The sequence below is a fragment of the Bos indicus x Bos taurus genome, chromosome 7, assembly GCF_003369695.1.
Source record: "Bos indicus x Bos taurus breed Angus x Brahman F1 hybrid chromosome 7, Bos_hybrid_MaternalHap_v2.0, whole genome shotgun sequence".
In the NCBI taxonomy this organism is placed as follows: domain Eukaryota; kingdom Metazoa; phylum Chordata; class Mammalia; order Artiodactyla; family Bovidae; genus Bos; species Bos indicus x Bos taurus.
In genome coordinates this window covers 67,468,180-67,493,394 of record NC_040082.1, presented here as the reverse complement: position 1 = coordinate 67,493,394, position 25,215 = coordinate 67,468,180, and the positions used below count along the sequence as shown (strand labels likewise).

The 25,215-nt window shown below is 58.3% G+C and overlaps 1 protein-coding gene across 2 annotated transcripts; it reads left to right on the top strand.

Moving 5' to 3' along the window:
- Positions 1–221: 221 nt before the first annotated feature.
- PALM (paralemmin) lies at positions 222–25,162 on the top strand. Of its 2 annotated transcripts, XM_027546692.1 has the most exons (9): positions 222–422; positions 11,287–11,338; positions 11,838–11,918; positions 12,126–12,256; positions 13,724–13,877; positions 15,380–15,401; positions 16,970–17,029; positions 19,432–19,563; positions 23,093–25,162. In XM_027546692.1, exons 1-9 carry the CDS (start codon positions 418–420, stop codon positions 23,620–23,622), a joined length of 1,167 nt encoding a protein of 388 aa, XP_027402493.1. In that variant the 5' UTR covers positions 222–417; the 3' UTR covers positions 23,623–25,162. The 2 variants fall into 2 exon arrangements, with proteins under 2 accessions (XP_027402493.1, XP_027402492.1); XM_027546691.1 differs by lacking the exon at positions 19,432–19,563 and having other exon boundaries at positions 319–422.
- The last annotated feature ends 53 nt before the right edge of the window (positions 25,163–25,215 follow it).

Genomic DNA, 25,215 nt, shown 5'->3' with positions numbered 1-25,215 from the left:
ATGGCGGCCAGGCTGGATCCCCGGCCGGCGCCTGGACCGGCTCGGCACGAGAATCAGACCCGCGCCGAGATGGAATGAATGGGTCAGGGCGGCCAGAGCTTCGGGCAGACAGGGCGGGAGGGCGCGCGGTGGCCGGGGCGCGGCGGCGGCCGGCAGGAGGCGCAGGCGGGCGGCGGCTGGAGGCGAGGAGCCGGCGGGAGGGGGCGCGAGTGAAACGCGGCGGCGGCGGCGCGCGCGCCCAGCCCACCCCCAGCGCCCGCCACCGCGCGGACAATAAACAGCCGCGCGCGGGGCGATGCCCGCGCCGGTGCCGCCGCCCCCGCGCCGCGCAGCCCCGGCCGCCTGGCCTTAGCCCGCCGGCCCTCCCCCGCGCGCCCCCGCCGCCGGCCTCGCGGACCCACTGATCTCGGCGGGGAGATGGAGTGAGTAGCGCGCTCGCGCCAGGGGCGCCCTGGAGGCTGAGGCCCAGATTCTCGCCCCCACAGCGCTGGCGGGGAGGTAGCGAGGGACTCCCGGGACCCCCGCTCAGCCAGGGAGGGACTCGGGCTGGGCGGTGCCCGCCCCAGGCCTCCCCCTCGACCCGGCCCCGGCGGCCCACGGGCTCACGAGGACTCGGGCGGCGGCGGCTGGGGGCGGCCGGGACGCGTGAGAGTGTGGGGAGGGGACGCACTGTGCCTCCGCCCTCGTGCCCCGGGCGGGCTGCGGCCCTCCTGCTTCTGGGGCGGCGGAGCGACCCCTCCTCACTGCACCGCCGGGCCTGGAGCTCGCTTCCCAGCCCCGGCCTGCGTTCGCTGCGCCCTGTGCCCTGGACGCGCACCGGCCGGTCCTCCGTAGCCTGGCTGCCCTCCCCAAGGACCTCAAGTGCTGTCTGGAGCCCTTGCTAAGGCGGGGGTCCAGCCGCCCGATTTCCCGGCTTCTAGTGGGCTTTGCTCCAGGCTTCCGGGTCTGGCATGTGTGTGAGCCCAGGGGTCCCTGTGCTTTCCAACAGCGGAGCTGCGGTCCCCTCCCTTCCTGGCGAAAGTGTCTCTGAGGTGGGGCCCCTAATGATGTAGCCAAGAGTCTGCTAGCCCGGGGCTCGGGGTAGGAGTGGATGAGTGGGCTGTGTGCCGCGGCTTGGATGAAGGACTGCGGGACAGCGGCGGTCCCTGCACTAGCGGGTGCCCAGTGTGTTTGCCTGGTCATTTACGGGGCGGGTCCTCTGTTCCTGGCGTCAGGGCATCCCCCACGCCCCTACTCCCACAGGTGGGCGCAGGGAGGCTGTGGGGTGTGTTTACATGGGCAGGGGCTGGGAAGGCGATGTCTGGCGTCCTGCAGCCCCCCCTGCCCTATGCGGGGGCCAGCGACTGCCCCACTCTGGGCCATATCCCCACCCTGCCCCGGGCCCAGACATGGAGGTCCACCAGCCCACCCGGCTGGCTCCTGGGCCCTTCCCACAGGGTGTATTTTCCAAGCCTGCAACTTTCCTCCGGGGATTCACCCGTGACCCACCACACCCTCAGCTGGGTGGGAGCCACTGCCTCCTGCCCCCACCTCCCGGCAAGGCGACACCCTATGTCCTCTGCTTTTGAAAACCCAGACAAAGGCCCTGCCAGGCCCGGGAGCCCAGCCAGGGGCTCAGGGGAGCAGGGGCCCAGACCTGTCTTCTATGTTCCCCTCACTTGTTTATCTGCTGTGCTCCCAGGGGCCCAAGGGAGCCTCTGGGCCTCCAGACAGCTGGCCTGGGCAGGGTGTGGCCTTGAGGAGGGGGCTGCCTGGGGGAGGAGGCGTGTAGACAGAGGAAACGCCCACCCAGAGCAGAGGAATGAGATGAGATATTCAGGATGGACCCCATTGTTTCCTTTCCCGCCACCCGTTCATTTTCCACGGGTTTACGGAGGCCCAGAGACGGGCAACCGCTAACCCCAGGGCCACAGAGCACACAGAGGGCTCCTGGGTGCTTGCCGCCCTGACCCTAGGCCTTCTTGGTCACAGTCAGATGTGGTGCCAGGGTCTCCCCATTAGGCGGATCCCTGGTTTTTCTGGGTGCAGGTGTGGGACGGGACTTGGCATTAACTGCCTGAGTAGCCGTGCAAGGAAGCCAGTCCCCAGCGCTGGAGTTGACGATGTGTGGGGAGGGGCTCCATCTGCTCCCCACATGAACACCTGCCGGGCCCTCTGTCCTTCTTCATGGGATCACAGCCCCCACCAGGGCACAGTCATTTACCTCCCTCCGTTTCCATGGATTCCGCCATCACAGGAGATGGTAATGCTGGAAACTTTCTTTTAAAAAGACGTTTAGCATTTTACAGATTTTCATCATTTTAAGGATTAAACAAATTTCCACTAATTTGAGAACGTAAGAATTCTTACCAGCCAGTGGGGGCGATAGGTGGTGCTCTAAAGGTGGAACAAGGGTGGGGCCGGGAACTGGGGGACAGGGAGCTGGGTGCATCCTGCCATGGGGAGGGTCTGCTGGTGGCCCCAGGGGAGGGGCTGCTCCTCTGGCCCCTTAGCTGGAAGCAGCCGTCTCAGATGTCCACATCTTCTCTGGTGAGCATGAGGTTCGGGCCCCGTAGTGGGCAGGAAAGCAGTTGGGTCAGGACTCATCAGGTCCCTTCTCATCCTGAGGCCTGAACAGTTTTAGAGAGATCATCAGCTCAACTGGGTGCTAACTGCATCCTTAATGCTCCTTCTGCATGTGCTGGTCTCCCTCTCTAATGAGAAGCAGAACCAGTATCTAGTGATAATAGAACTTAATAACAAGTTTTTATTTTCATGGTATCTTTTTTTAAAGTGTTTTTACTCTGATGGTTTTGGCACTGGCTTCTGGTTTTCTCAGCCTTGGTAACATTTCCTTTGAAAACAAAGGGGTTGGATTTAAACAGTGAGTGGATTTGAAGGGAAGAACATAACGATAATCCTAGAGGTGGTAGCAGGAAGACAGGAAAGTGGCCTAAGAGGTCCAGATGTGACATTTACTTGACGATTATTGAGTGCTTGCTGTGTACTGGGCCCCTTTCTGAATGCTTTGTTCCCGTGGACACACTTGGTCCTGTGAGGTGGGGAAACTGAGGCACGGAGAGGTGACTGGACACGCCCGAGGCCACACAGCCAGAAGAGGGTGATGCTGGCATTTGCTCTTAGGCATTCTGGTGCTGGGGAGGGGGGCTGAGGAAGGGCCTTTGCACCTTCTTGTCCAGGGGCTGTGGACTGGTGGTTCTAGGTATCCAGACATCAGTTTTTCAGCCTGGTTGGCCGATTGGGTCGCACAGAGGTGGCCTTTGTTGTGGTCTGGTCTCCCAGGGGCCATCTACTCTTGACCCACTGCCAGGAACCCTCTGTGGCTGTGGGCATGGAGAGGGTTTCCTCACCCACCATGGGGTCTTGGTCAGGCCGCCCCCTTCTCTGAACCTCACTTTTCTCATCTGGTGAATGGAGCATCCTGGGAGGTCTCAGCCCCATGGGGAGGCCCATCTTCAGAGACTTCAGGTTTTGATGAAGGAAAACGAGTTGACTTTTTTGAAAAAATGTCTCCTCACCTTTCCCCTAGTCTGAGACCCTACTGCCTCCATCCTTTCTCTACCCAGGAAGCCTGGCATCTGCTTTTTTTGGGGTTGTTTGTTGGTTTGTTTTTGGCCACACCATGTGGCTTGCAGGATAGTTTCCCTACCAAGGATAGAACCTGGGCCCTAGCAGTGAAAGCACCAAGTTCTAACCACCAAACCTCCAGGGAAGTCTCTCATCTGGTCATTTAAGAAACACTTCCTGCTGACTACCGTAGCCCTGTGCAGGATCAGAGGGGTCTGGGGGAGCCTGTGGAGGGTCTTCTTTGAGGTCTGGGAAAGGTTTCCTGCTCTGTTCTATTATGGACCTTTTTTGTAAAAGATACTTAAAAGTTTTCCCAGGCAGGCAGAAGGGTGCAGCAGGTGGAAAGACTGGTCTGTGCAAAGGACCAGAGGTGGGAAAGTGTAGGGAGAAGAGAGCGTTCTTTGGTTTGTGCTCTTGGGGCCAGGTCCTCCTGGGCCTACACTGCTCATCTGGGGAGCCATGGGTGGTGTCTGAGCAGAAGAGAGAGGTGCTGACCCAGGCACCAGAAAAAGGCTCCAGTGGCTAAGGGGCCAGAGCAGGGAGCAGGGAGAAGCAGCTCAGGACTCAGCCTCGACAGGCCATTGGGGACAGCCGGCAGAGAAATGCCGTATCTGGAGGAGAAGTGGCAGGACCCCATGTCTGGGTGGGCGTGGACCCAACTTCAGAACTCTGTGATAGTCAGAGCTGCCTACAGAGATGGGGGCTTGGTCAGGGTGAGACAGCCCAGTCCCTGGGCGTGCTGGGAGGCTAGGGGTCATCAAGACCATGCTTCAGAGGGTTTCTGTAGAGCGTGAGATGGCTGAGCAGAGGTTGTGGTGTTGAGGAGTGGAGATCTGGGATGTGGTTTCTGTCTCCTGCCTGTGGGTTTCAACTAGGAACTCAGGACAAGTCAGAACCATCCCTGGGACAGCCTGGACGGGGCCAGGTATTGGGAGGAGAAGCCCGACCCAGGCCCCGAGGTGGGAAGACAGGTAAGGACAAGAGTGAGTGCAGGCCTGCCTGGGAACCCAGTCTGGGTGAGTGGGGGCGCGGGTGGGGGGTCAGCAAGGCTTGGCAGGGGCTTCTAGTAACAGCTGTCAGGGAGTGGGCAGGCGATGACCAGGTCAGGTTGTGTTCAGATCCTGCTAATCCTGAAGAGCCTCAGAGCAGGGTTGGCAGGACCTTATGATGTCCCTGGGGTGGCTGCCTCACCCCCTAGTATGGCCCTTGGTGAAACAATCAGCATCTCTGCTGTATCTGTGTGTATATTTATTCTTACCAGCTTGTTTGAGATCATTCACACACCACACAATGCACCTGTTTAAAGTGGCTCAGTGGTTTTCAGTACATGCAGAGTTGTACAGCCATCACCTCTAATTCCAGAACATTCCGTCAACCCCCCAAAACCTCATTCCCACCAGGACTCACTGCCCACCCCATCCCCCAAACCTGCTGCCGCTGCTGCTAAGTCGCTTCAGTCGTGTCTGACTCTGTGCGACCCCATAGACAGCAGCCCACTAGGCTCCCCCGTCCCTGGGATTCTCCAGGCAAGAACACTGGAGTGGGTTGCCATTCCCTGCTCCAGTGCATGAAAGTGAAAGTGAAGTCGCTCAGTCGTGTCCGACTCTTCGAGACCCCATGGACTGCAGCCTTCCAAGCTCCTCCGTCCATGGGATTTTCCAGGCAAGAGTACTGGAGTGGGGTGCCATTGCCTTCTCCTCCCCCAAACCTGGACAACCACTAATCCCCTGTCTGTGGATCGGCCTGTTCTGGATGTTTCCCATCAGTGGAATCACACCCTGTGTGTCCTTCCGTGTCTGCTTCTCTCACTGAGCACCGTGTTCTCAGGGTCCGTCCACCTGGCAGTGAGCATCAGAGCTCCACCCCTTTTCAGGGCTGAGTGAGCGCCTGTGTATGGAAGGACCACCTTGTATTTATCCATCATCCGTTGGTGGGCACTTAGGTTGTTCCTTTATTAATTTGTAAGTCACTTCTGAGGCAGCTGGGGCTTGTTCTTTGTCCTCTCTTGAATGTGGGGAGCCCAGGTACTATTTTGGATGAATTTAAGATGTGACAGGAGAAGGCAATGGCACCCCACTCCAGTACTCTTGCCTGGAAAATCCCATGGACAGAGAAGCCTGGTAGGCTGCAGTCCATGGGGTCGGTAAGAGTCGGACACAACTGAGCGACTTCACTTTCACTTTCCACTTTCATGCATTGGAGAAGGAAATGGCAACCCACTCCAGTATTCTTGCCTAGAGAATTCCAGGGATGGGGGAGCCTGGTGGGCTGCCGTCTATGGGGTCACACAGAGTCGGACATGACTGAAGCAATTAGCAGCAGCAGCAGCAAGATGTGACAGTGAATTTCTTTAAAAAAAAAAAAATGATCACAGGACAGATGGTCTGGGGTGGGGGGGCATGGAGGGAGTGCGACAAAGGTGGGGAGCCCTTAGGTGGGGGCCTCCTTTGGAAATGGAAGGACCCTAGCACACATGCTCACCCAGTGGACATTTATTGAGTGCCTGCTGTATACTGGGGACATGGCAGGGACAAAAAGAGACAGTTATTGTCCTTGTGGAGAAATCAACAAAATAAAATCACTAGATTTTCTGGATAAGGGCTGGGGGGTGGGGGTTGGAGGTGCTGGGGTTAATTAGAGTCAGAGGAGGCTGGAGTAAGGATGTGACATCTGAAGACAGGCCCCAGGAGCCCCTTGAAGACCTGGCAGGGGTGGCCCAGGTCTGGACACAGTCCATGCAAAGGCCCTGAGGTGGGATCGCACCTGGAATGTTTTGAGGCGCTGGAAGTGGAGGGATGCAGGTCTGTGGGGCTGGTCGCTGCAGAGGCATTTACTGGAAGCCAGAGGAGGCGCAGCCCTGCGGGTGGGCAGGCATTCATGCCCTGCTGCCCTGTTCTGTTGTGAGGGCCCGGGCAGGGTCCAGCTCCCCTGCCCCCTATCCTAGGTTAATAGGCAACAGTTTTTCTTTGCTGGGTCTGTGGCCTGCTGCAACTGCTGTCTCCACCTTGGTGGTGATGTCTCTCTGCCTGGAAACTTTTGGAAAGCCCATGCCTCAAGGGCTGTCTACCTCACCAGTGACATCAGTGGTCCTAGGGGCTCACCTGTGCTGAAAGCTGAGGGGCTTCGAGAAGAATTCCTTCCTGATGAGGGCAAGAGACCCAAGAAGGCTCCCTGAAAGAGGCAGCTATGTCTGAGTTGAGATTGGAGGTGAAGGAGAGAAAGGGGAAAGGTGAGGGGCAAACACAGGGGCTTGAGTGGCTGCTGAGAGGCTGACGTTCATTCAGGGTGATGGAACTGTGGCGGATCTGTAGCGAGGAAGGTGTTGGTGCTTAGGAGGGGCCAGGGATGGGGCTGGGAACCAGCCTCCCCAACTCCATCCCCCACTCAATGTGGGGAGAGGCCACTGGGCTCCCCTCACCTCTCCACCCCTTGCCCCGCGTGACTCTGCCTCCCCCCACCACCACCCATGGCCGAGGTCGTTGTCAGCTGTTTTCTTTCAGTTAGCACAGGAATGTTCCAGCACTGGGCTCCACGCCTGCCTGGACAGGGACCCCCTCATTCTGGCTGTAGCTGCTGGGCGTGGGCTCTGGAAGGACAAGTGTGACCCCTAACCCCCACACCCACCTCCCACCTCCCACACTGGACCCTCCTGGCCCCTGGGTGACCTTGGGCCGGTTGTGTAACCTCTCTGGACCTTTGAAAAATAAGCGCCTGCAAAGCTGAGGCGTCTGCCGGGCTTGCTGGGTTCGGGTCTCATTAGCTCATCTCCTGGACCACGATTATCTCACGCGCTTGCAGCCGACGCCCTCCCCGAGTCCTGAGCCGCCCACAAGGCCGCTGGAGCCCAGAATCTGCTCCAAGCTCCGTAAATATAATCGCGCGGGGACCAGACGCCTGCGCGCGCTGACGGTGGGCGTCCTGGCCTAGGGCTTGTCCCTCCTCAGCAGCTGCAAGCTGTGGCCCGTAGCCCAGCGCAGCCAGTGGAGGCTCAGAGACACAAGTAACTTGTTCCGGGTCACACAGCCAGAGGGGGGCAGCTGCCCTAAAGCCTCCGCCCAAACTCAGCTTCTCCGCCCAGTGTGTAAATCAAACAGTTTGTGATCTGGCCTCTGCTTTACTCACTGAGCCCAAGTGAGCTTCTCAGGGGTCCCACTGACCACCCCACTGACCACCCCCACCGCAGCCAGGCCAGGGAGACCCTGCGCTCCCTGCGCCCGGGAGCCTGCCCGCCTGTCTGGGTGCAGATCTCACTTCACCATTTAGATCCTTCACTGATAAAACGGCCATAATTATCCCACGTGCCTCACAGGATCTTCGGGAGATCGACGCTTAGCTCCCTCCAGACCCGCCCGTGGAACATGGTTCCTATTCTATTCCTGATTTGCTAGGGAGTTCCAGCCTCCTGTTTTGTTTTTCCGATTTATGATTCGAGCCCTATCTTGGCTTGACCTTGGCTGCCTCGTGCCAAGGGCGGGTTCAGACCCTTCCCGGATAGAAGCCCTTCCCTGGGTGGACGCCCCTATCACCAGACCTGGAAGCCCTCCTCCTGCCGCAAGGGTGGGCGAGACCCAGTTGCCATTTGGGTCCCACCCGGTGCAGGCAATCCCTGAAGCCCCGGGCAGGCAGCCCCTCAGCCCCTTAGCGCCGGGCTGGGGGGTGGGAGATGCTCGGCGCCGGCCCCACCCTTGAGCGCCAGCGGGCCTCTGCGTTGCCATGGGGATGGCGCGGTTGCCAGGGCGACCGCCTCCCGTGGGCTCAGCCATCCATCACCCGCGGTGGCTGAGCCCAGGGGCTGGGTAGGGTGGGGCGGCTCAGGCGACCCCAGGCCTGGGGAGGGGCACCTGAGGGGGGGCACACAGACTGCACCCCTGGGGCTGAGACTGGAGACGGGTGGAGAGAGATGGAAATTCTCTCCCTGGGCCAGCGCCTCTCCTCACTGTGTCTAAACTTCCCCTGCCCTGGCTTGGCCCTGCAGGGATTGGCCGCCCCAGTAAGGACACTGCCCGCCTTGTCTCCAGCTTGGCGAGCTGGCCTCACAGCCATCTCTATGTCCTTGTATCCAGCCTCAATGGCCACCTATCCACCCCTCCAGGGTGGGGACCCAGTGTTAGGCAGCTTGGTCCCCCTGCCCTCTGTGGCCCTGCTTACACTGGGGTATCAGCTGCTATGCCTCCCTCTTGCAACTCTGCCTCTTGCCTGGGTGGGCTCCTGGAGGCTGAACTAGAGCTGTGCGAAAAGGGAAGGCCTGTGGTACAGCCTGGGGCTGAGCAGCTGTGGTTCAAATCCCAGCTCTGCCACTTTGTAGCTATGTGACTTTGGACAGGTGACTCACACTCTCTGGGCCTCAGTTTCCAGCTATGGGAAGAACATAGCAGGCAGAGGGAACATCAAGAATAAAGGCCCTGAGCTAAGAATGAACTTGGTTCAGGGCAGGTACCACAGGAGGTCCTGGTGGCTGGAACAGAGTGAGCACAAGCGGGAAGGAGAGCAGAGGTCAGGCACCAGGGCAGGGGAGAGGATGGGGGCTGGGCTATGCCAGGGGGTGGGCTTTCAAGGGGTGATGGGAGCCAGGAGACTTGAGAGCAGGAGAATGATGGGTTTGGATTCTCATTTTGAGCAGCAGCTTCTAGTTGTGGGCTGTCAGGGTTCAGGGAGGTGGCAGGTGATGGTAGAGGCTTGGGCTGGGCTGGAGAGTGGGGGGTTTGCAAAAACTGAGGGGATGGGCCCATGTTGGGGAGCACAGCATGTTACCCTGTCTGTATGACACAAGGTGATGGGGCAGACCCAGAAATCCTGCTGGTCTGGCCCTTCAGAAAGGGCATCTGAGCTGGACAGCTGGACCAAACCTTTCTTGAACTCCACCCAGCTGAATGCAGCCTCCCTGAGGAAGGAGAAGGGGAAGCTGCAGGGGTGCGGCTGGTGTGCTGGGCCCCTGGGAGGCAGAGGGGGGCAGGTGCTGCCTCACAGGAAGGGAGGAGCTGGGTGGGGTCACCTGGCCGGAGCATGGGAGCCAGATGACTTCACAGGTCTCAGCATGGCCAGGAAACTAGACCCGAGTAAGGCGGGTGACCGGGTCACTGCTGCCCCGGGATGGGTGTCCACCGAGAAGCTACAGGGTCTGTGTGTGTGTGTGTGTGTGTGTGTGTGTGTGCACGCACACAGGGGCTGGGGCTGGGGTAGACCTTGCACAGTGTTTCCCTTCTAAACCACAGTTTAGGGGGTGACATAGCAGGAGGGCCCAGAGCTGGGATGTGCAAATGGGGAAATGAAGGCCAGAGGGGCAGAGAGTGTGGAGGCCTTGGGGTGGCTCTGGGCCCTGAGTCAAGGCTGGGGGTGGGCGGGGTCCAAAGCATGGTCTGTAATTTCAGTGCCTGTGAAGATAAGGGGGTCGGGGCAGACGGAGGGGGCGGTGGGGAGGTGGGGAGTGGAACAGGTTGGGGGGGTCTGGCTCCCACTGCCAGGCCCTCCCATATGAGATGAGGCCTCCCATCAGTCAGTCCCTCCCAGAGTGGCCCTGTGGTTTATCAGGGGTTTGAGGCAGATGGTCTGGAAGCCCCCCACTCAGGCTGAGGACCCTCCACCCCCTGGAAGCTCGAGGTTACCCTGAGGAGGAGGAGATGTTCAGGGCATCATTCATCTGACCATTTCACTCTGCATCTACTGTGTGCAGCTTCCAGAGACAGGAGACCTGGAAGGGAGGGGGCAGGTTCTGAAAGCTCCTCCCCCCTCCACCCCAGGTGGGGAGGGGGATGCAGGGGATCAAGGGGAGGGGTAGGAGGAGGACCTATCTTCCAGGTCCCGTGCCCTCTCTGAAGTCCCCAGATCCTCAACAGCATGAAGTCCTGTCCCTTTAAGAGCATCTGGCAACACTGGCATTTATCTAACTCCTACTGCATACCAGCTTAAGGCTAATACTGCACTGGGTGGGCTCTCAGAAAACATGGATGGGGGACTTCCCTGGCAGCTCAGTGGTTAGGACTCTGTGCTGTCACTGCCAGGGCTGGCTTCAATCCTTCCAGACCCTCACCTTGGCTGGGTAACTAAGATCCTGTAAACCTCATGGTGCAGCAAAAATAAAAAATGAAAGAAACAAGCAAAACATGGGTGAGGTGAAGAAAGAATCTGGGGTTGGATTTAAGCTTTGCTACTTTTTTGCTGTGTGTTCTTGGGAGGCTCACAGCTCTCTCTGAGCTGTTGGGGTTCTGGAAGACTCCAGAGGCAGCCAGTGAGGGAGACACCAGAAATACCAGAACAGCATCGAGGACTTGGCAGTCAAGGGGTGGGGGATGGAGCTGGAGGGTCCCTCTTCCTCCAAGTGTTCCTCCCAGAGCTGGAGAAGGATGAGGAAGGGGCTGTCTTGGTCAGTCTCTCAGTCTGGAAGAGACCCTCTACTCCAGGCTTCTATTCTCAGGGAACTCCTATGCATCATTCAGAGCCTAGCTTCAATGCCCTCCCCTTCCCAAGCCATCCCTAGGTGTCTGGACTGGGCCTCAGCTGTCCTGTCCCTTGTCCCTGCCCTGAGGAGTGGCAGGAGGGTTTGTGGGAGAATAATGCAGGAATAAGCTTGCATGGGGACAAGGGGGCTGTGGAACGATCTCATTTGGCAGAAGGGAACTCGGGCTCACCCGGCAGGAAGGCATAGAGTGGGAATTCGAACTGGATCTTCTGAAAGCAATGTTGGGGGTCAACCCCCCCACTTGATCTTTTCTGTCCTCCCAGGGTCCTGGTGGCAGAGACCCCATCCCAGCAGGAGCGGCTGCAGGCCATTGCAGTGAGTTGTTCCAGGTCCCAAGGATGGGATGGGCATGGGGAGGAGATTGGGGGGGACCCAGGGCCTCAGGTGCTCCCCACACCCAGCTTGGGGCTCAGGGACTCAGATCCCAGGTGTAGTATGGGACACTTCAGTGCCTGCTAGCATCTCCCCACAAAATTAAAACGTTGAGCGTCCCTTAGTCTTCAGCATGTGGACTCCAGCTGAGAAGCTTCTCAGAGCCCCTGGGCAGCTCCCCTGCAGTGGTGGGGTGGGGGGGGGGCAGGGCAAGGAACTTGCACTTGTGGCAAGGCTCGGGGAAGTTGGGGGGAGGCTGGTAGTCCTTCCTGGTGAAGGGACAAGGTGGGGGAGGTTGGGGGAACAGGCTGGGTGCAGGTGGGGGTGTGGTGGGCCAAGTGGGTGCTGTTCACAGAACAAGCGGGACCCGCGTGGGTGAAGTCCCGGTAGCTATGGGGTCTCCGCGGCCCCAGCCTGCCCTTACCGTGTGCGGGGTCTGCAGGAGAAGCGGCGGAGGCAGGCAGAGATTGAGAACAGGCGCCGGCAGCTGGAGGACGACCGGAGACAGCTGCAGCACCTGAAGGTCCGGGCGGAGCCTCGGCTGGGGGTGGGCAGGCTGGGGTGGGGGGGCGGAAGGGGGGCAGCATCCAGGGACCCCTGCCTCAGCCGGATCCAGGACTTAGGGGCTGGGAGCAGGAGGGCTGAGATGACCCCCATCCTGATTCCAGTCCCAACTCAGACCCTCACCTGACCCTGACCCTGACTTTGACCTTGGTGCCCACTGCCCCAGTCCAAGGCGCTGCGGGAACGCTGGCTGCTGGAGGGGACGCCTTCTTCGGCCTCGGAGGGGGATGAGGACATGAGGAGACAGATGCAGGAGGACGAGCAGAAGGCGCGGCACCTGGAGGAGTCCATCTCCAGGTGGGGAGCTGCGAGCCTCAGGGCTGGGGAGTGACTGGGGGTGGGTGCTGCCCGCCTGACCCCTCCTCACCCCAACCCCGCAGCCACACAGGGGTGAGGGGTGAGTGGTCTGGGCCATGGAGGTCTCTGAAGACAGGTCTCTGAGGACGGAGATGCAGTCTCCCCCGAGGCTTCCTGGCGCCAGCCCAGCTGGTCTTCCCAGCGCTCCTGCAGCCATGGAGGCAGGAGGCACCACAGCTGGCCTGCAGGAAGCTGGGGGAGGGGGCAGGCCGGGGAAAGTGACCATCCCCCTGGCCTGGGACAAAAGCACCGAGGAGTTTCCGAGCAGGCGGGCAGCCGGGCGGGAGGCCCGGGCTCAGTTCCCGGGGCAGCGGGGTCAGGCAGAGGGAAGTGACAGCCAAAATTCCAATGTCCACTGGCCAGGGGAGGCCTGAAAGGCATGTGCTGGCTGTGGCACCCTGGCCTGCTGGCCCGTGGGGACCTCAGGATCCTGTCTGGGTGCATTTAGTTTGGAAGAAAGTGGGGGCAGCTTGGCTGGGGTCCCCTCCCCAGGCCTCAGTTCCCCAACCTGGGAGCATGTGCCCAGAGGAGGCTGGGCTGAGACGTGGCCTGGAGGGCCACTCAGGACTGAGCGGGCTGAGAGGCACTTGCAGGTGGGAAGGATGGTCAGTAGGAATTACCAGTCCCTGGGGGTTGGATGAGGTGGGCTTCTGCTCAATCCATCCTGCTGGGTGCAACCCTGGGTAGGGGGTGGTGAGGAGGGCATCTCTTGAGCCCAACTGTGTGGCTGGCTTTCGGGGGGCCTTGGCTTTCTTCCCCTCAGGGCTGCACGTTCCTTGGGTGGTTCCATCACCTGCATTTTCCCTGATCAGTGTCTTCATCTGGACACCTCCTCCGGGAAGCCCTCCAGGCTGACCCCAGCTGTGTCCAGTCTGCTGAGCTGGGCTCAGTTTATTAGGGGGCTGCAGACTACCCACCTCCCCAGTCTGTACTGAGTCTTCAAGGAAAACATCTCCTATCTCCCGGGTCCTGAGTGCCTGCACCCCAAAGGCGTAGGCAGGTGATGCCTGGGGCAGGATTGAATATGCCAGCTTTGTTTTTACTGCATTTATGAGCACCATTATCTCCTAAAACTTGGAAAGTGACATGGTTTTTCCAGTTTCCCTGGAGAGATAAAGCTTCCTGTAAACATAAATGTATTTGAGTGGAAAAAGAAGAGTGTGTTGGAAGTGAACAGAGGAGTAAACAGTGACTCGGGCGGCCCAGGGGTCTAGGGACCGGCCGGCCTGGGTTTGGGTCTCAGGTCTGCAGCTTACTTACCTCCATTTCCCCGCTGAGAGTGCGAAGGAGACCACCTCGCAGGGTCGTTAGGAAACACACGAGTCAAGAAAGTCCTCCTGGACGTGCCTGGCGGTGCCGGGCTCCAGAAGTGTCCGGCAGGGTGGTCACCTCGTGCACACTCCCCAGGCTGGAGCAGGAGATCGAGGAGCTGGAGAACACGGATGCGCTGCCCACTGCCACCGCCAGGGGGAGCGTGGCTGCCCCGAGCCCCGCCCCCGGCCCCGCCCTGCGCCCCGCCCCGGAAGACCAGAGAGCCGAGGCTGTGCCCAACTCTCAGCAGGTAAGAGGTTCCAGGGCGCCACCCTACTGGCCGAGGTCCAGAAGCACCCACCGCCTCTGGGGCTGTGGCTGGGGGCGCCCTACATCCCAAATGCGTGCACATCCACATCCCAGCCTGGCCACATCCCAGCTGCGTCGCCTGCACGCCTTGCTTGGCCTCCCGGGGCCTCGGTTTCCCCACCAGACAGGGGGGTCACTGGTGTTTAGAAAATCAGTGAAAAACGAGCGTTTCATGGGTAGAGGGTCTTCCCCGAAGACCACCTGCTTGTCATCCTCCCTAGGTTCACCAACACACTGGGTATCACCTGTCTATCTGCATGCAGCCCTTTCAGGTGGAGCCGCATCCCCAGTTGATGAAAAAGACTGTGGCCCAGAGAGGTTGAGAGACTGGCTCAGGGCACACAGTGGAGTAGTCTTTACTAGGCTTAGCTGTTAATTCTAGGCTGTGACGTGTATGCCAGGCTCAGGTGAAACCAGACCTGAGCTCGTGGTTACCGCAGCATGTTAAGGCAAATTCAGGAGTCTCCCGACCACCCTTGTTGTCTTTAGGACTCGAGGGGCCAATGGGGCACGCCTCCTCTCTCCCAACCTATCCTTGTTTCCCCCTCCCCGGTGAGCTGCAGCCCAGGGAACATCCCTGCTGTGTGCCCTGCTGCTCCTATGATAGTTTCAGTCTGGAGCTGACACACCCACCCTCACTATTTGCCAAGGCTTGGTTGGGGCAGAACCGGAGGATGTAGTCCCAGACCTTGGCCTTCTTGAGCTGTTTTTAAGTGGACAGATGTGCATGTATCAATCAGCTGCAAACACAGGAAGGTGTAAGGACCTATCCTGGGGAAGCTTAGGGCACTGTGGAGTCCCCAGTGAGGTGTCTGTTTCATGGGAGAGCTGGGCAGGCTTCCTGGAGGAGATGGGTTTTGAAGACTGAGTAAGAGTTCTCTAGGAACAGACTCAAGTTGAGAGGGGGCTTTCAGTGAGGTTGATTGAGCGCAGACTGAGTGCTGGCATGGCCTCTCCCCTCAGTATAACTGCCTCCTGGCCCATCTCTTGGCCGGTAAATGACATGGTAACCTGAGGGACAACCCGGGATGGGGGTGGGGAGACACCTTTAGGTCGGGTGGTCATGGGGGCTGAGCAAGCAGCCAGCCAAGCGGAAATCCGGGAAGGGCCTTCCAAGTGGAGGGACATGGCTCACGGAAGAGCCAGGAGGCCAGGGAGGCCGGCCAGGGGTGGGAAGAGGCGGAAGAGGCCCCGGGGGTCATCAGGAAGGGTTGGACTTTGTTCTGGGAGCATTGCGAGCCCCTGGAAGCTTCTGAGCAGGCAGGAGCGTTTCTGGCTGTCACAGGCTAGGGCGGGGTGGGGGATGGGTCCAGAAGGAGACGGCCCCTCCAATGGGGTCACCGCTGAACCACGCCCCCCTCAGGCTTGGGCCTCGGCCGGTGGGACCTTGGACGGCGGAAGGGGGCGCCAACACCCCTGACTCCTCCCCTTTCTTTCTTGCAGACCCCGGTGGGCACGCCCAAAGGTACGTCTTAGGGAAGGGGCGGGCAGGGCCCTGGCGCCCTCTGGTGGCCAGATAGGAGATGGCAGACAGGGGAAGGGTGCCTTTAAGTCGTGTGCGACTCTTGCGGCCTCATGGACTGGAGCCTGCTAGGCTCCTCAGTCCATGGGATTTTCCAGGCAAGAATACTGGAATGAGTTGCCATTTCCTTCTCCAGGGCATCTTCCCGATCCAGGGATCGAATCCACGTCTCCTGCATTGGCAGACGGGTTCTTTCCAGGGAAGCCCCTTTAAGGTGTTATTGTTGCTAAAAAGTGATAATGAAATAGCTTAATGGCTCGCGCTGTCATTGCGCTCAGCAAACCCAGACTCTGAGCTGGGCCCAGAGCCCCTCAACATCATTTCATCGAATTTTCACAAGCTCCCTGGGTGGACTGATGTAGCACCTGCATTACAGATGAGGAAGCAGGCTTCGCAAGGGCACATCTGCTTGAAGTCTTAGCCCCACTGTGGGTTCATACTCTCCACCTGGAGTGCTTGGCCTTGGTCGGCCCAGCCCTGGTTCCATGCCCACTTGCTCTGGGCTCCAGGGCAAGTGGGCACCTCAGTTTTCCCATCTGTGAAATGGGGTCAGTGAGGATGAGAAATCAAGATCCTGGCCGTCCTGGAGATTGTGCACCACTTAAAAGGCAAAGAGGAGTTCCCCTGGTGGTCCAGTGGTTAGAACTTGGTGCTTCTGCTGCTGGAGCCCGGGTTCAGTCCGTGGTCAGGGAACTAAGATCCTGCAAACCACGTGGCACGGCCATAAAAAAAAAAAAAAAAGGACAAAGGTCCCACACACACAGAGATGTGGAAGACTGACATCCAGGAAACAAAGAAAAAAGCCCAGAGTTTGAATTCTGGGAGAGATTTTAGCCCCCACCTACAAATTTATTACAGGTATGTGATGTACACATTTACAAATACTTCACGTGTACTCATGACACTTCAATATGTACAGTTAACTATAATGGTTTATTAGCTATATTAAAATTTCCTTAACACTAAGTTATATTTTAAAATATATATTCAGCATGTCTATTTTTGTGTGTAGAGCCTGGAAGGAGCGCCACCAGCCAGGACTGGAGGTATGGTCAGAAGTGTCTCTGGCCTGATTTTTCAGGAGTCAATTATTCATGAGGAGAGTCTGTGTCCTCATCTTCTGTGGAATTAAAAATTAATAATTAAAAAAAAAATCCATGAAGGCCACTCAGGGATTTTGTGAAAATCATTTGGACCAAGAGATGGGTCATGGACTATGGGACTGAAGCGTGTTTTCTTTTTGCGGAGAGTGATTCCATGTGTGTCTGGGTATTCAGGGCATGCACACGTGTGTGGATGGGTCCAGGTGCATGCATGCGTTAGGGAGAGGGTCCAGGTATCTGGGTGAGTGTGTGGGAGGGTAGTCCAAGTGTGTGAGGGGCGTCCAGGTGCCTGGAGGATGTCCATGTGTCTGGGTGAAGTCCCACATCTTGGGGGAGGGGCCTATGTGATCTCCCCTCTGAATCTATCTCTCTTCACTCTTTTCCCCCCACCACCACCATCGTGAGCAGAGAAGCAAATCTCCAACACCCCTCTGAGGACAGTCGACGGCTCCACCATGATGAAGGCAGGTGGGTTGTCCCCATGTTGGGGTCCATGTCCAGCTGCTGTCCTGGGCTGAGTGTTGGCCCTGTGGGGGCCGGGTTGACGGGCCAGGCCTGGTGCAGATGCAACCATCAGCATCACCGGGTGGGGTCTGTGGTTTTAGTGGGGAGCAGCTGGACCAAGGCCACAGATCTGAGCCTGGGTGGGGCCGGGTGCCCCCTCTGCTTTGGCACGCCCGTCACAAGCTGGCCCAGCTTCCCCGAGAAGACGGGCCCCCTCGCATGGCGGCTCTAACCTGATGCCCCCTCCTGGCTTCTATCTCCCTAACATTGCCACTTGCTCTGGGTCCTGGCGGGGGTGGGCACAGGCTCACATGCTCGCTGCATACTTTCCCTCCTTCACTGTCTTTGGGCTGCCTCAGGAGAGGGAGTGAGCACCCTATTCCTGGAGGTAACCAAGCAGGGCAGAATTGGGATTAGTGCTCAGTGCTCAATAAGGTTGGGTTCAAATCCCTGCTTGATCACTTGATGGCTGGAACCTGGTGGTGGTGGGGATTGTAGTGACCTTGTGCCCAGAGTCTGGCACAAATCTAATCCTGAGAGTGACTAAAGTCATGACAAATAGCAGAACCTTGTAGCTGCTGATATTAGAGTAAATTTGGAGGCACAAAACCACAGAGGGGATTGAAGACCAGGATGTAATGACACTCAGGGAAGGAGAGGGTGGCAGGGGAAGCGTAGAGAAGGAGGGGACACCCTCAAGGCCTCAGTGTCAGACAAGTGGGCAGAAATTACCAAGCTACATGCCCCCAGCTGGTGACCTTGAGCAATGCACAACCTTCCCAACTATGTCTGATGGCGGGGTGTTAGGCTGCATAGGGACGTGGTGATACCTAGCATTCTTCATTCAGTCAGTCAGTCTCCAAGTGCTTGCTGAGCATCTGCTGTGAGCCTGGCAAGAGGGTTGCAGGCTTACAGCAGGTGTTCTGATGCGGGTCAAGGTGGAACATAGGGAGCTGGAGGGGAGCACAATTTGAATCACAGGGCTCAGAGGAGGTCTAACTTAGGAGGTGACATCTGAGCAAGGATAAAGGAAGTGAGGTAGCAAGGCATGCAGACAGAGGGGCACTGCCAGTGCAAAGGTCAAGTCTGGACTGTGGGCACCGGTGGGTGGCAGGGGCCGCGTGCTGGTCGGAGTGGAATGAGCGAGGGGGAGGGGCAGGAGGTGAGGGCGAGGAAGGGACGGGGGCGGCCCATGCCCCTGTCGGGGTGCAGAGAGCTGGGGGTGGGTAGAGCAGGGGCGTGCCTGCTCGCAGCTCACAGGCGCCCACTGGCGGCTGTACGGAGAACAGGTTGTGGGCGGAGCGGATTGCGGGGGGGGGGGCGGGGGGGGGGGGGCGGGGGGGCGGGTCCCGGAGGGTTGATGATGGGTATAGTGGGTGGGGGGAAGGTGAGAGGAAACGGTGGAGGATAGGGGTATTGTGGGGGCGGGGGTGATGAATGGGATGGTGAGAGATGAAGGAAAGGGATGAAGGGGGATATGGTGGGGCATGGTAGGGGATGCTGTGGGGGTCTCAGGAGATGCGTGTCGGGCTGAGGGATGGTGTGGGGGATGCGGTGAAGGGGGTTGAGGGATAGTGGGGGTGGATGCAACTTCTTCCAAGCAGGGGCCGTAGAGGACGAGCAGTGGGTGGGTTCTGGGAGTCTTGAAAGCAGCACCCTGGAGTTTGCAGATGGACAGGTTGGGGCATGGGGGAGGTAGTAGGGTCGGTAAGAGAGGGAGGAGGGAAAACAAAGGTGTCCGTGTGAGAAATGGGAAGACCCAGGAGGGGCAGGTCGGGGAGGGGTTTGGGGCGTGGTGATGTGGGGCTCTCCCTGGAGGGAGGGGGCCTGGGGACCTCACTGCCAGGAGGCGTCTCCGTCTCCTTGTGGTGTTTGTGGCGACCTGTCTGCAGAACAGGGGCAGCTGCTGGCCGTTGGATGTAATCTTCAGGGGTTATAGCTCCATACACTTCCAGGGGACCGTCCCCTCTCCACGTTGAAGGGATGAGAATGTTGACACGTCAGTAGTGGCCTTACAAGAGCAGTGCGGAGGGCGAGTGTCCAGAACCCTGGGGGGCACAGGCTTGCTCACTTGCGTTTGAATCCTTTCTGGATTGGGCCAGGCACGCCCCCACCTCCCTGGAACTGATCGAGGCTTTGCAGTCAGGGCAGGGCGGCCGGAGTGGCCCAGGAATTCAGACCCAACGCCCGTGGGCGCTGGGGAGCCAGGGAGGGATACTGAGCTGGGAGGAGGGCCGCGTCGAGGGCACACGAGGGTACCCGCTGCTTGGCTCTGTGCTGCCGGCTCCCCTCCCTGGCTTGGCTGCAGCCCGGCGGGGGGCACGTGGGCAGGTGGGCAGCGGCTTGACCCGTGCCTCTCGTGCCAGCCATGTACTCGGTGGAGATCACGGTGGAGAAGGACAAGGTGACGGGGGAGACCCGGGTGCTGTCCAGCACCACCGTGCTCCCCCGGGAGCTCCTCCCTCAGGGCATCAAGGTCTACGAGGACGAGACCAAAGGTACGCGCCCCTCCCCCGCCCCGCCAGCGCCCCTGGCAGGTCCTTCCTCCATCCCGGAACCTGTCTGGAGGCGTGGCCAGCGCCAGGATGGGCTGGGGAGCCGAACTCTGGGTGAGGTGCGCTCCATCTTGTGTGCTCCCGCGCCAGGGGTCTGAGCCCTCCAACCCCCACCTCACAGATGTTGTTCAGTCGCTCAGTTGTGTCGGACTCTTTGCGAACCCATGGACTGCAGCACGCCAGGCTTCCCTGTCCTTCACCATCTCCTGGAGTTTGCTCAAATTCTGCTTAAATATCTTCGCAGGATAATTCATTTAAATAATTACTGTTGTGGTAAAGGCTACAGACGCCCCCCTTAGAGATTCAGAGGGGGCCAAGGGAAGGTCCTACAAGGTGGGGAGGGACAGAGAAGGGAAGCAGCTGCACAGGGGGCACCCGGTGTGGGTGCAAAGGCCCTGGGGTGGGATTTGGTTCACAGGCTGGGGCTGTGGAGCAGCCCGTGGAGCCGATGCAGAGTGAGGGCGTGGGGGATGGGGAGCCTTGGCAGGGGTGGCAGGAGCCGGGAGGGGGGTGGTGTTGGAAGGGCTGTAGAGCTGAGACCTGGTTTGGGTTTTTTAGGGTTCTCTCTGGCAGCTGGAAATAGGAGGGGAAGGCAGCCTTGGGCGAAAGCTCCAAAGTCCCTTTTCCCACCCCCATATAATTCACAGAATGTAAAATTCACTTTCTTTTTTAAAAATCTAAGGAAAACTTTCTTTTAAACTGTGAGATCCATCAGTATTTAGACAACCGTCTCATAATGGTCATGGCATTTAAACTTTTGTTCATTTTTGGTATGTCCTGCCTGGGGAGAGGAAGTTTGGGGTAACATTTGCTGTGATACCAGAAAAAGAAGAAAACATACTTTCCTAAAGACAGCATTTTAAGAAACCTTTAAGGGACTTCCCTGGTGGCTCAGTGGTTAGGACTCTGTGCTTTTACTGCGGGGGGCCTGCATTCAATCCCTGGTTGGGGAACTAAGATCCCCAGGTACTGAGGGTGGGGTGAGTCAGGTCAGATATCCCCAGGTATCCAGGTGCTCCCCACAAGCCGTGGGCAGCAAAAGAAAAAAAATTAACGGTACATTTGGAGTCAAGGTAAGCATTTGCTTTCTTCAGGACCTGAGGTCCCCAGAGCTGATCCCTTCAGTTAGGTATAAATTAGCACAGCTCAGCCCCAGGGTCCATTAGCGAGTCTGGTAAATGCTGCCCTCAGGAGAAGATGGAATTTGGAGACAGAGATGCAGGACACACGTACAATTCCACACACAACCCAGTGAGAACTCTCCATGTTGTATGCCCTCAGTACCTGATTCTAGAACATCTTGTTCCTCAAATAGAAAGCCCATCCCTCCCCATCCCTACCATGGCAACCACGAACCCACTCTGTCAGTGGACTGGCCTGTTCTGGCCTGTTTCCCATCAATGGAATGATACACTATGTGACCTTTTGTGTCTGGCTTCTCTGACTGAGCATCATGTTTTCAAGGTTCATCCATGATTATGTTTTATGGCTGAGTAATAGTTCAGTGTGTGGATGGACCACATTTTGTTTATCTAGGCATCAGTTCATGGACGTTTAGGATGTTTCCACCCTTTGGTTTTATGCTATACAAGGTTTTGTGTGGGTGTATGTTTTCATTTCAGGTAATACCTAGGCGTGGAATTGCTGGATCATGTGGGAATTCTGTCTAACTATTTGAAGAACTGCTGGGGTGTTTTCCACAGTGGCATTACCATTTTATTTTTCCACCAGCAGTGCATTAGGGTTCCAGTTTCTCCACATCCTCAACAACCCTTATTATCGACTGTTTTAAATTATAATTGCCATCCTAAGTGGGTGTGAAGTGGTATCTCACTGTGGTTTTGATTCCCAGAGCCTTGTGTTCTTAGAGGTTCAGGCCTCTGGAACATCCAGGATGTTATTAAAGGAGTCCTGTCACAACCCAGCTCTGCTGTACTTGGGGATCTTTGACCCAGGTGGAATCCTGGCTCCAGTTCTCACCAGCTGTGTGGTTCTGGGCATGTCCCAGCTGCTCTATTTCCTGGACCCAGGATGGCCACAAAGGGCCAAGGGGCAGAGATGTCTGTGCTCATGGAAGGTCCTTACCTTGGCCACTGAGCCCAGCCTGGCCCAGCCCCTGGGGACTCAAGACCCGCCAGACTGGACTCTGGTTGCTTAGCAATGGGAAGGTGATCCGTTTCCATGGCAGCCAAGGGCTTGGGTTCCTACCTTGGAGCAGTGGCCAGTGGGAAATACCTAGCTTGGTTCTGCATGGCCTGGACACACCCCACCCTCTGGGCCTCCAGCCCAGAGTCACTGCAAGGCCTTGAATCATGGATGCCCCTCCCCAGGAGTTTGGAAACCGAGAGTGGAAAGCACTTTCCTTCTGGCTGGAGCCCAGATACTGCCAACCCTGACCCTTGGCCCCAGAGGAGGAGAGTTCCTAGGGCACTCAGTGTGTCCCTCCCTCCACCCTAAGCAGCTGGGTAGCTGTGCTTCTAGAAGGGCTGTGATCCAGGGCTGGCGTCAGACCACAGTGGGGACTCCTCCCAGGTGCTGATATCCGGTCTTAGAGACTGTAACACAGGTTAGAAAATGACACATCAGAAAGACACGAATGATGAAAGCTGGAGAGATCTGGAAAATATGCTTAACAAGCTTGATTGTCCTTGTAAAACTCTGCCCAATGGAGGATGCATATTCTTGTCAAACACAGGTAGAGCATTTTAGAAAGTGACTATGTCTTGTCACAATGTTATATCTTACATGCTGTGTTCTTGGACCACAGTTCTCCTCTTTCCCAGGTTTAAAAACACTCTTCTAAATAAATCTTGGCTTATAGAGACAGTCAGTCAAAATGGAAATAATAAGACGTTTACACTTCAAACAGAATGACCTAACGTAATCCGTGAGCTGCAGCCAAAACGTAACTCAGAGGAAAATGTATAGCCTTCGAGGGCATTGATGAGAAAACAAAAAAGATGGGTGAATGGACTAAATTTTTGTTTAAGATCATCCACATGAAATCAGACTCCCTGCAAATCCTCATGAAGGGAAATAGACCCAGACTGGGAGAAAGAGCAGGGTCAGCCCCAGCCAGCTGTGTGACCTTGGACCAGTTACTTGTTACTTACCTTCTTTGAACTCCATTTTCACCATCTTTGCAATGGAAAAAATAATAGACCTACTTTGAAAAGTAATGGCCTGCGAGCAAGTTGGCTGGGGAGTATGGAAATGCTTCACACTGCAGGGCAATAAAATCCGAGTTCATTTATTCTTGTTTTCTAACACATGCTCTTGTGTCTACACATTTTCCTCTGTGTGCCAACTTGGCCGTGCGCACTGATCCCAATCAGGGCTTTACTTGTCAGTCGGTTCTAAAGGTGTAATTTAGTTTATGATTCCCCTTTAGCCTAGAGGTGGCTCTCAGCCTTACCAAGCCCTCCCTCTGGTCTGGGAACCAGCTCACACTCTCTCTCTCCCCCCATGCCAGTGGTCCACGCCATGGACGGCACGGCAGAGAATGGGATTCACCCGCTGAGTTCCTCAGAGGTGGACGAACTCATCCACAAGGCAGACGAGGTCACGCTGAACGAGGCGGGGTCAGTGGTTGGGGCAGTGGAAACCCGGGGGCCATCAGAAGAGGCTGTCCGGACCACGCCCTCCAGACGGGAGATCACTGGCGTTCAGGCCCAGCCTGGGGAGGCCACCTCGGGCCCGCCTGGCATCCAGCCCGGCCAGGAGCCCCCAGTCACCATGATCTTTATGGGCTACCAGAACGTGGAGGATGAGGCTGAGACCCAGAAGGTGCTGGGTTTGCAGGACACCATCACGGCAGAGCTGGTGGTCATCGAGGATGCAGCCGAGCCCAAGGAGCCTGCCCCGCCCAACGGCAGTGCGGCTGAGCCCCCGGCCACTGAGGGCTCCAGGGAAGAGAACCAGGTGGGGCCTGAGGCTCCCGCCGCCGAGCCCCAGGACCTCGATATGAAGAAGCAGCGCTGTAAATGCTGCTCCATCATGTGACCCGCCCGGCCCCCCAGACCCTGGCCCTGCCCTCTGTACCAGACACCCACAGCCCGGCCCTCCCGGCGCCTGCCCACCCTCCACCCGCAGTCACAGGCCCAGGACCTGCCGTGTTGTCGCGTGTTCCTTCCGAGTTTTCTTTCACTGGAAAGAGAGGGACAGGGGTCCCCCATCCCATCACCACCCCCCACACACCCTAAACCACTGAGCCGTGCACCGACGCCTGGTAGGAGAGACACGGACACACCCGCTTCTCCCCAAACGAGGGCCCCCCATGTCGCGGCAGCTCCTGGCCGGTGTGACCCAGGGCCTCAACGCGGCCCCATGCCAGCCCACCTCCCTCTGGGCCTCCTGCCTGTGCCTTCCTGCCCCCTCCAATGAGGTCCCTGAGGGGATAACCCCCCAGGAGAGGGACCCCGGGAGCCAGGGGTCCTGGGAGCCTGCCCTGTCCCCGCTCAGCCTCTGTGGCAGGGTTCCCAGGCCAAGGCGCCTGGTCAGGATCTCGGGCAACTGAGGTGAGGCTGTGCCTCTCCAGGGAGCCCTGGCTCAAGGTCTTGGAATGAACATGAGCCCCTCTGGACACCCCCAGCCAATGCGCCCCTCCCCTCAGTGCTCTCTTTGGGCGCAGCCAGTGGGCGATGGAACATGGGAAGGGGGCACCCTGGGGCCACGCCCCCTACTCAGGCAGGGTGTGACCCCTGTGCTGTCTTCTGGCCGGGCTGGGCCAGGGGTCTTCGAGATGCATCCCGCACAAGGCAGGGCCATGCAAGCCCCATCCTGAGCTCCCACTCCCACTGGGCCCCCCATCCTCCTGGTGCTAATTTGGGGACCCTAGGGGACTGCCCCTGGCCCCTTCTCCAGCCTGCTTGGACCAGGGTCCTGGGTCTCCCCTAACATACCACAGAGTTTGGGCCCACCGCCGGCTCTGCTGGGCTTGGCGCGTTCCGGGCAGTGGAGGAGGGCACCCCACTCGCCTGGGACAGGGAGCTTCCCCTGGATTGCAGCTGGAGACCTCCATTTGCTGCCCAGCCTGATGTGCACCTGCCTCCCCCTCACTGGAAGGGGTGAGAGGCGGGGGGGCTCCCCTCCTGGGGGTAGCTGACACCAAGATGTACAGACACATCTCCTTGGTTGCAGCCACACTTGTCCCCAGAGGCACATTCGTGCACATGCTCACAGGCCCTCTAATTGTATGGGCTGCGGATGACCAGGCCCCATCTTGGCCCCTCCACTAGGGGCCTGCAGCCTGGTGCCCAGGGCCCAGGACGCTCCCCACCTCAGCAGGGTGGGTGCAGGGCCTGCTCTGGATGGCAGCCTGGGTCCCCGTCTCAGCTCCGCCCCTGGGTGGCTGGGATGAGAGGTCCTCTCTGAGGTGACCTGAGCAGTGGCCGTGGGACCCCCCTTCCTCCTCGAGTTCACCCAAGTCCTCGAGCCGTGAGCCTCCGCTAAAGTGCCCTTGCTGCCCCCCTCTGCTTTCGATGTGTGATGAGGCCCCATGTTTTTGACTTTCCCAGAGAAGCAAATAAACAGTGTGAACAGCCCCAGGGCTGGACTTCTTGAGTTTCACCTGGGCGGGGAGGGTGCGGCCAGGCC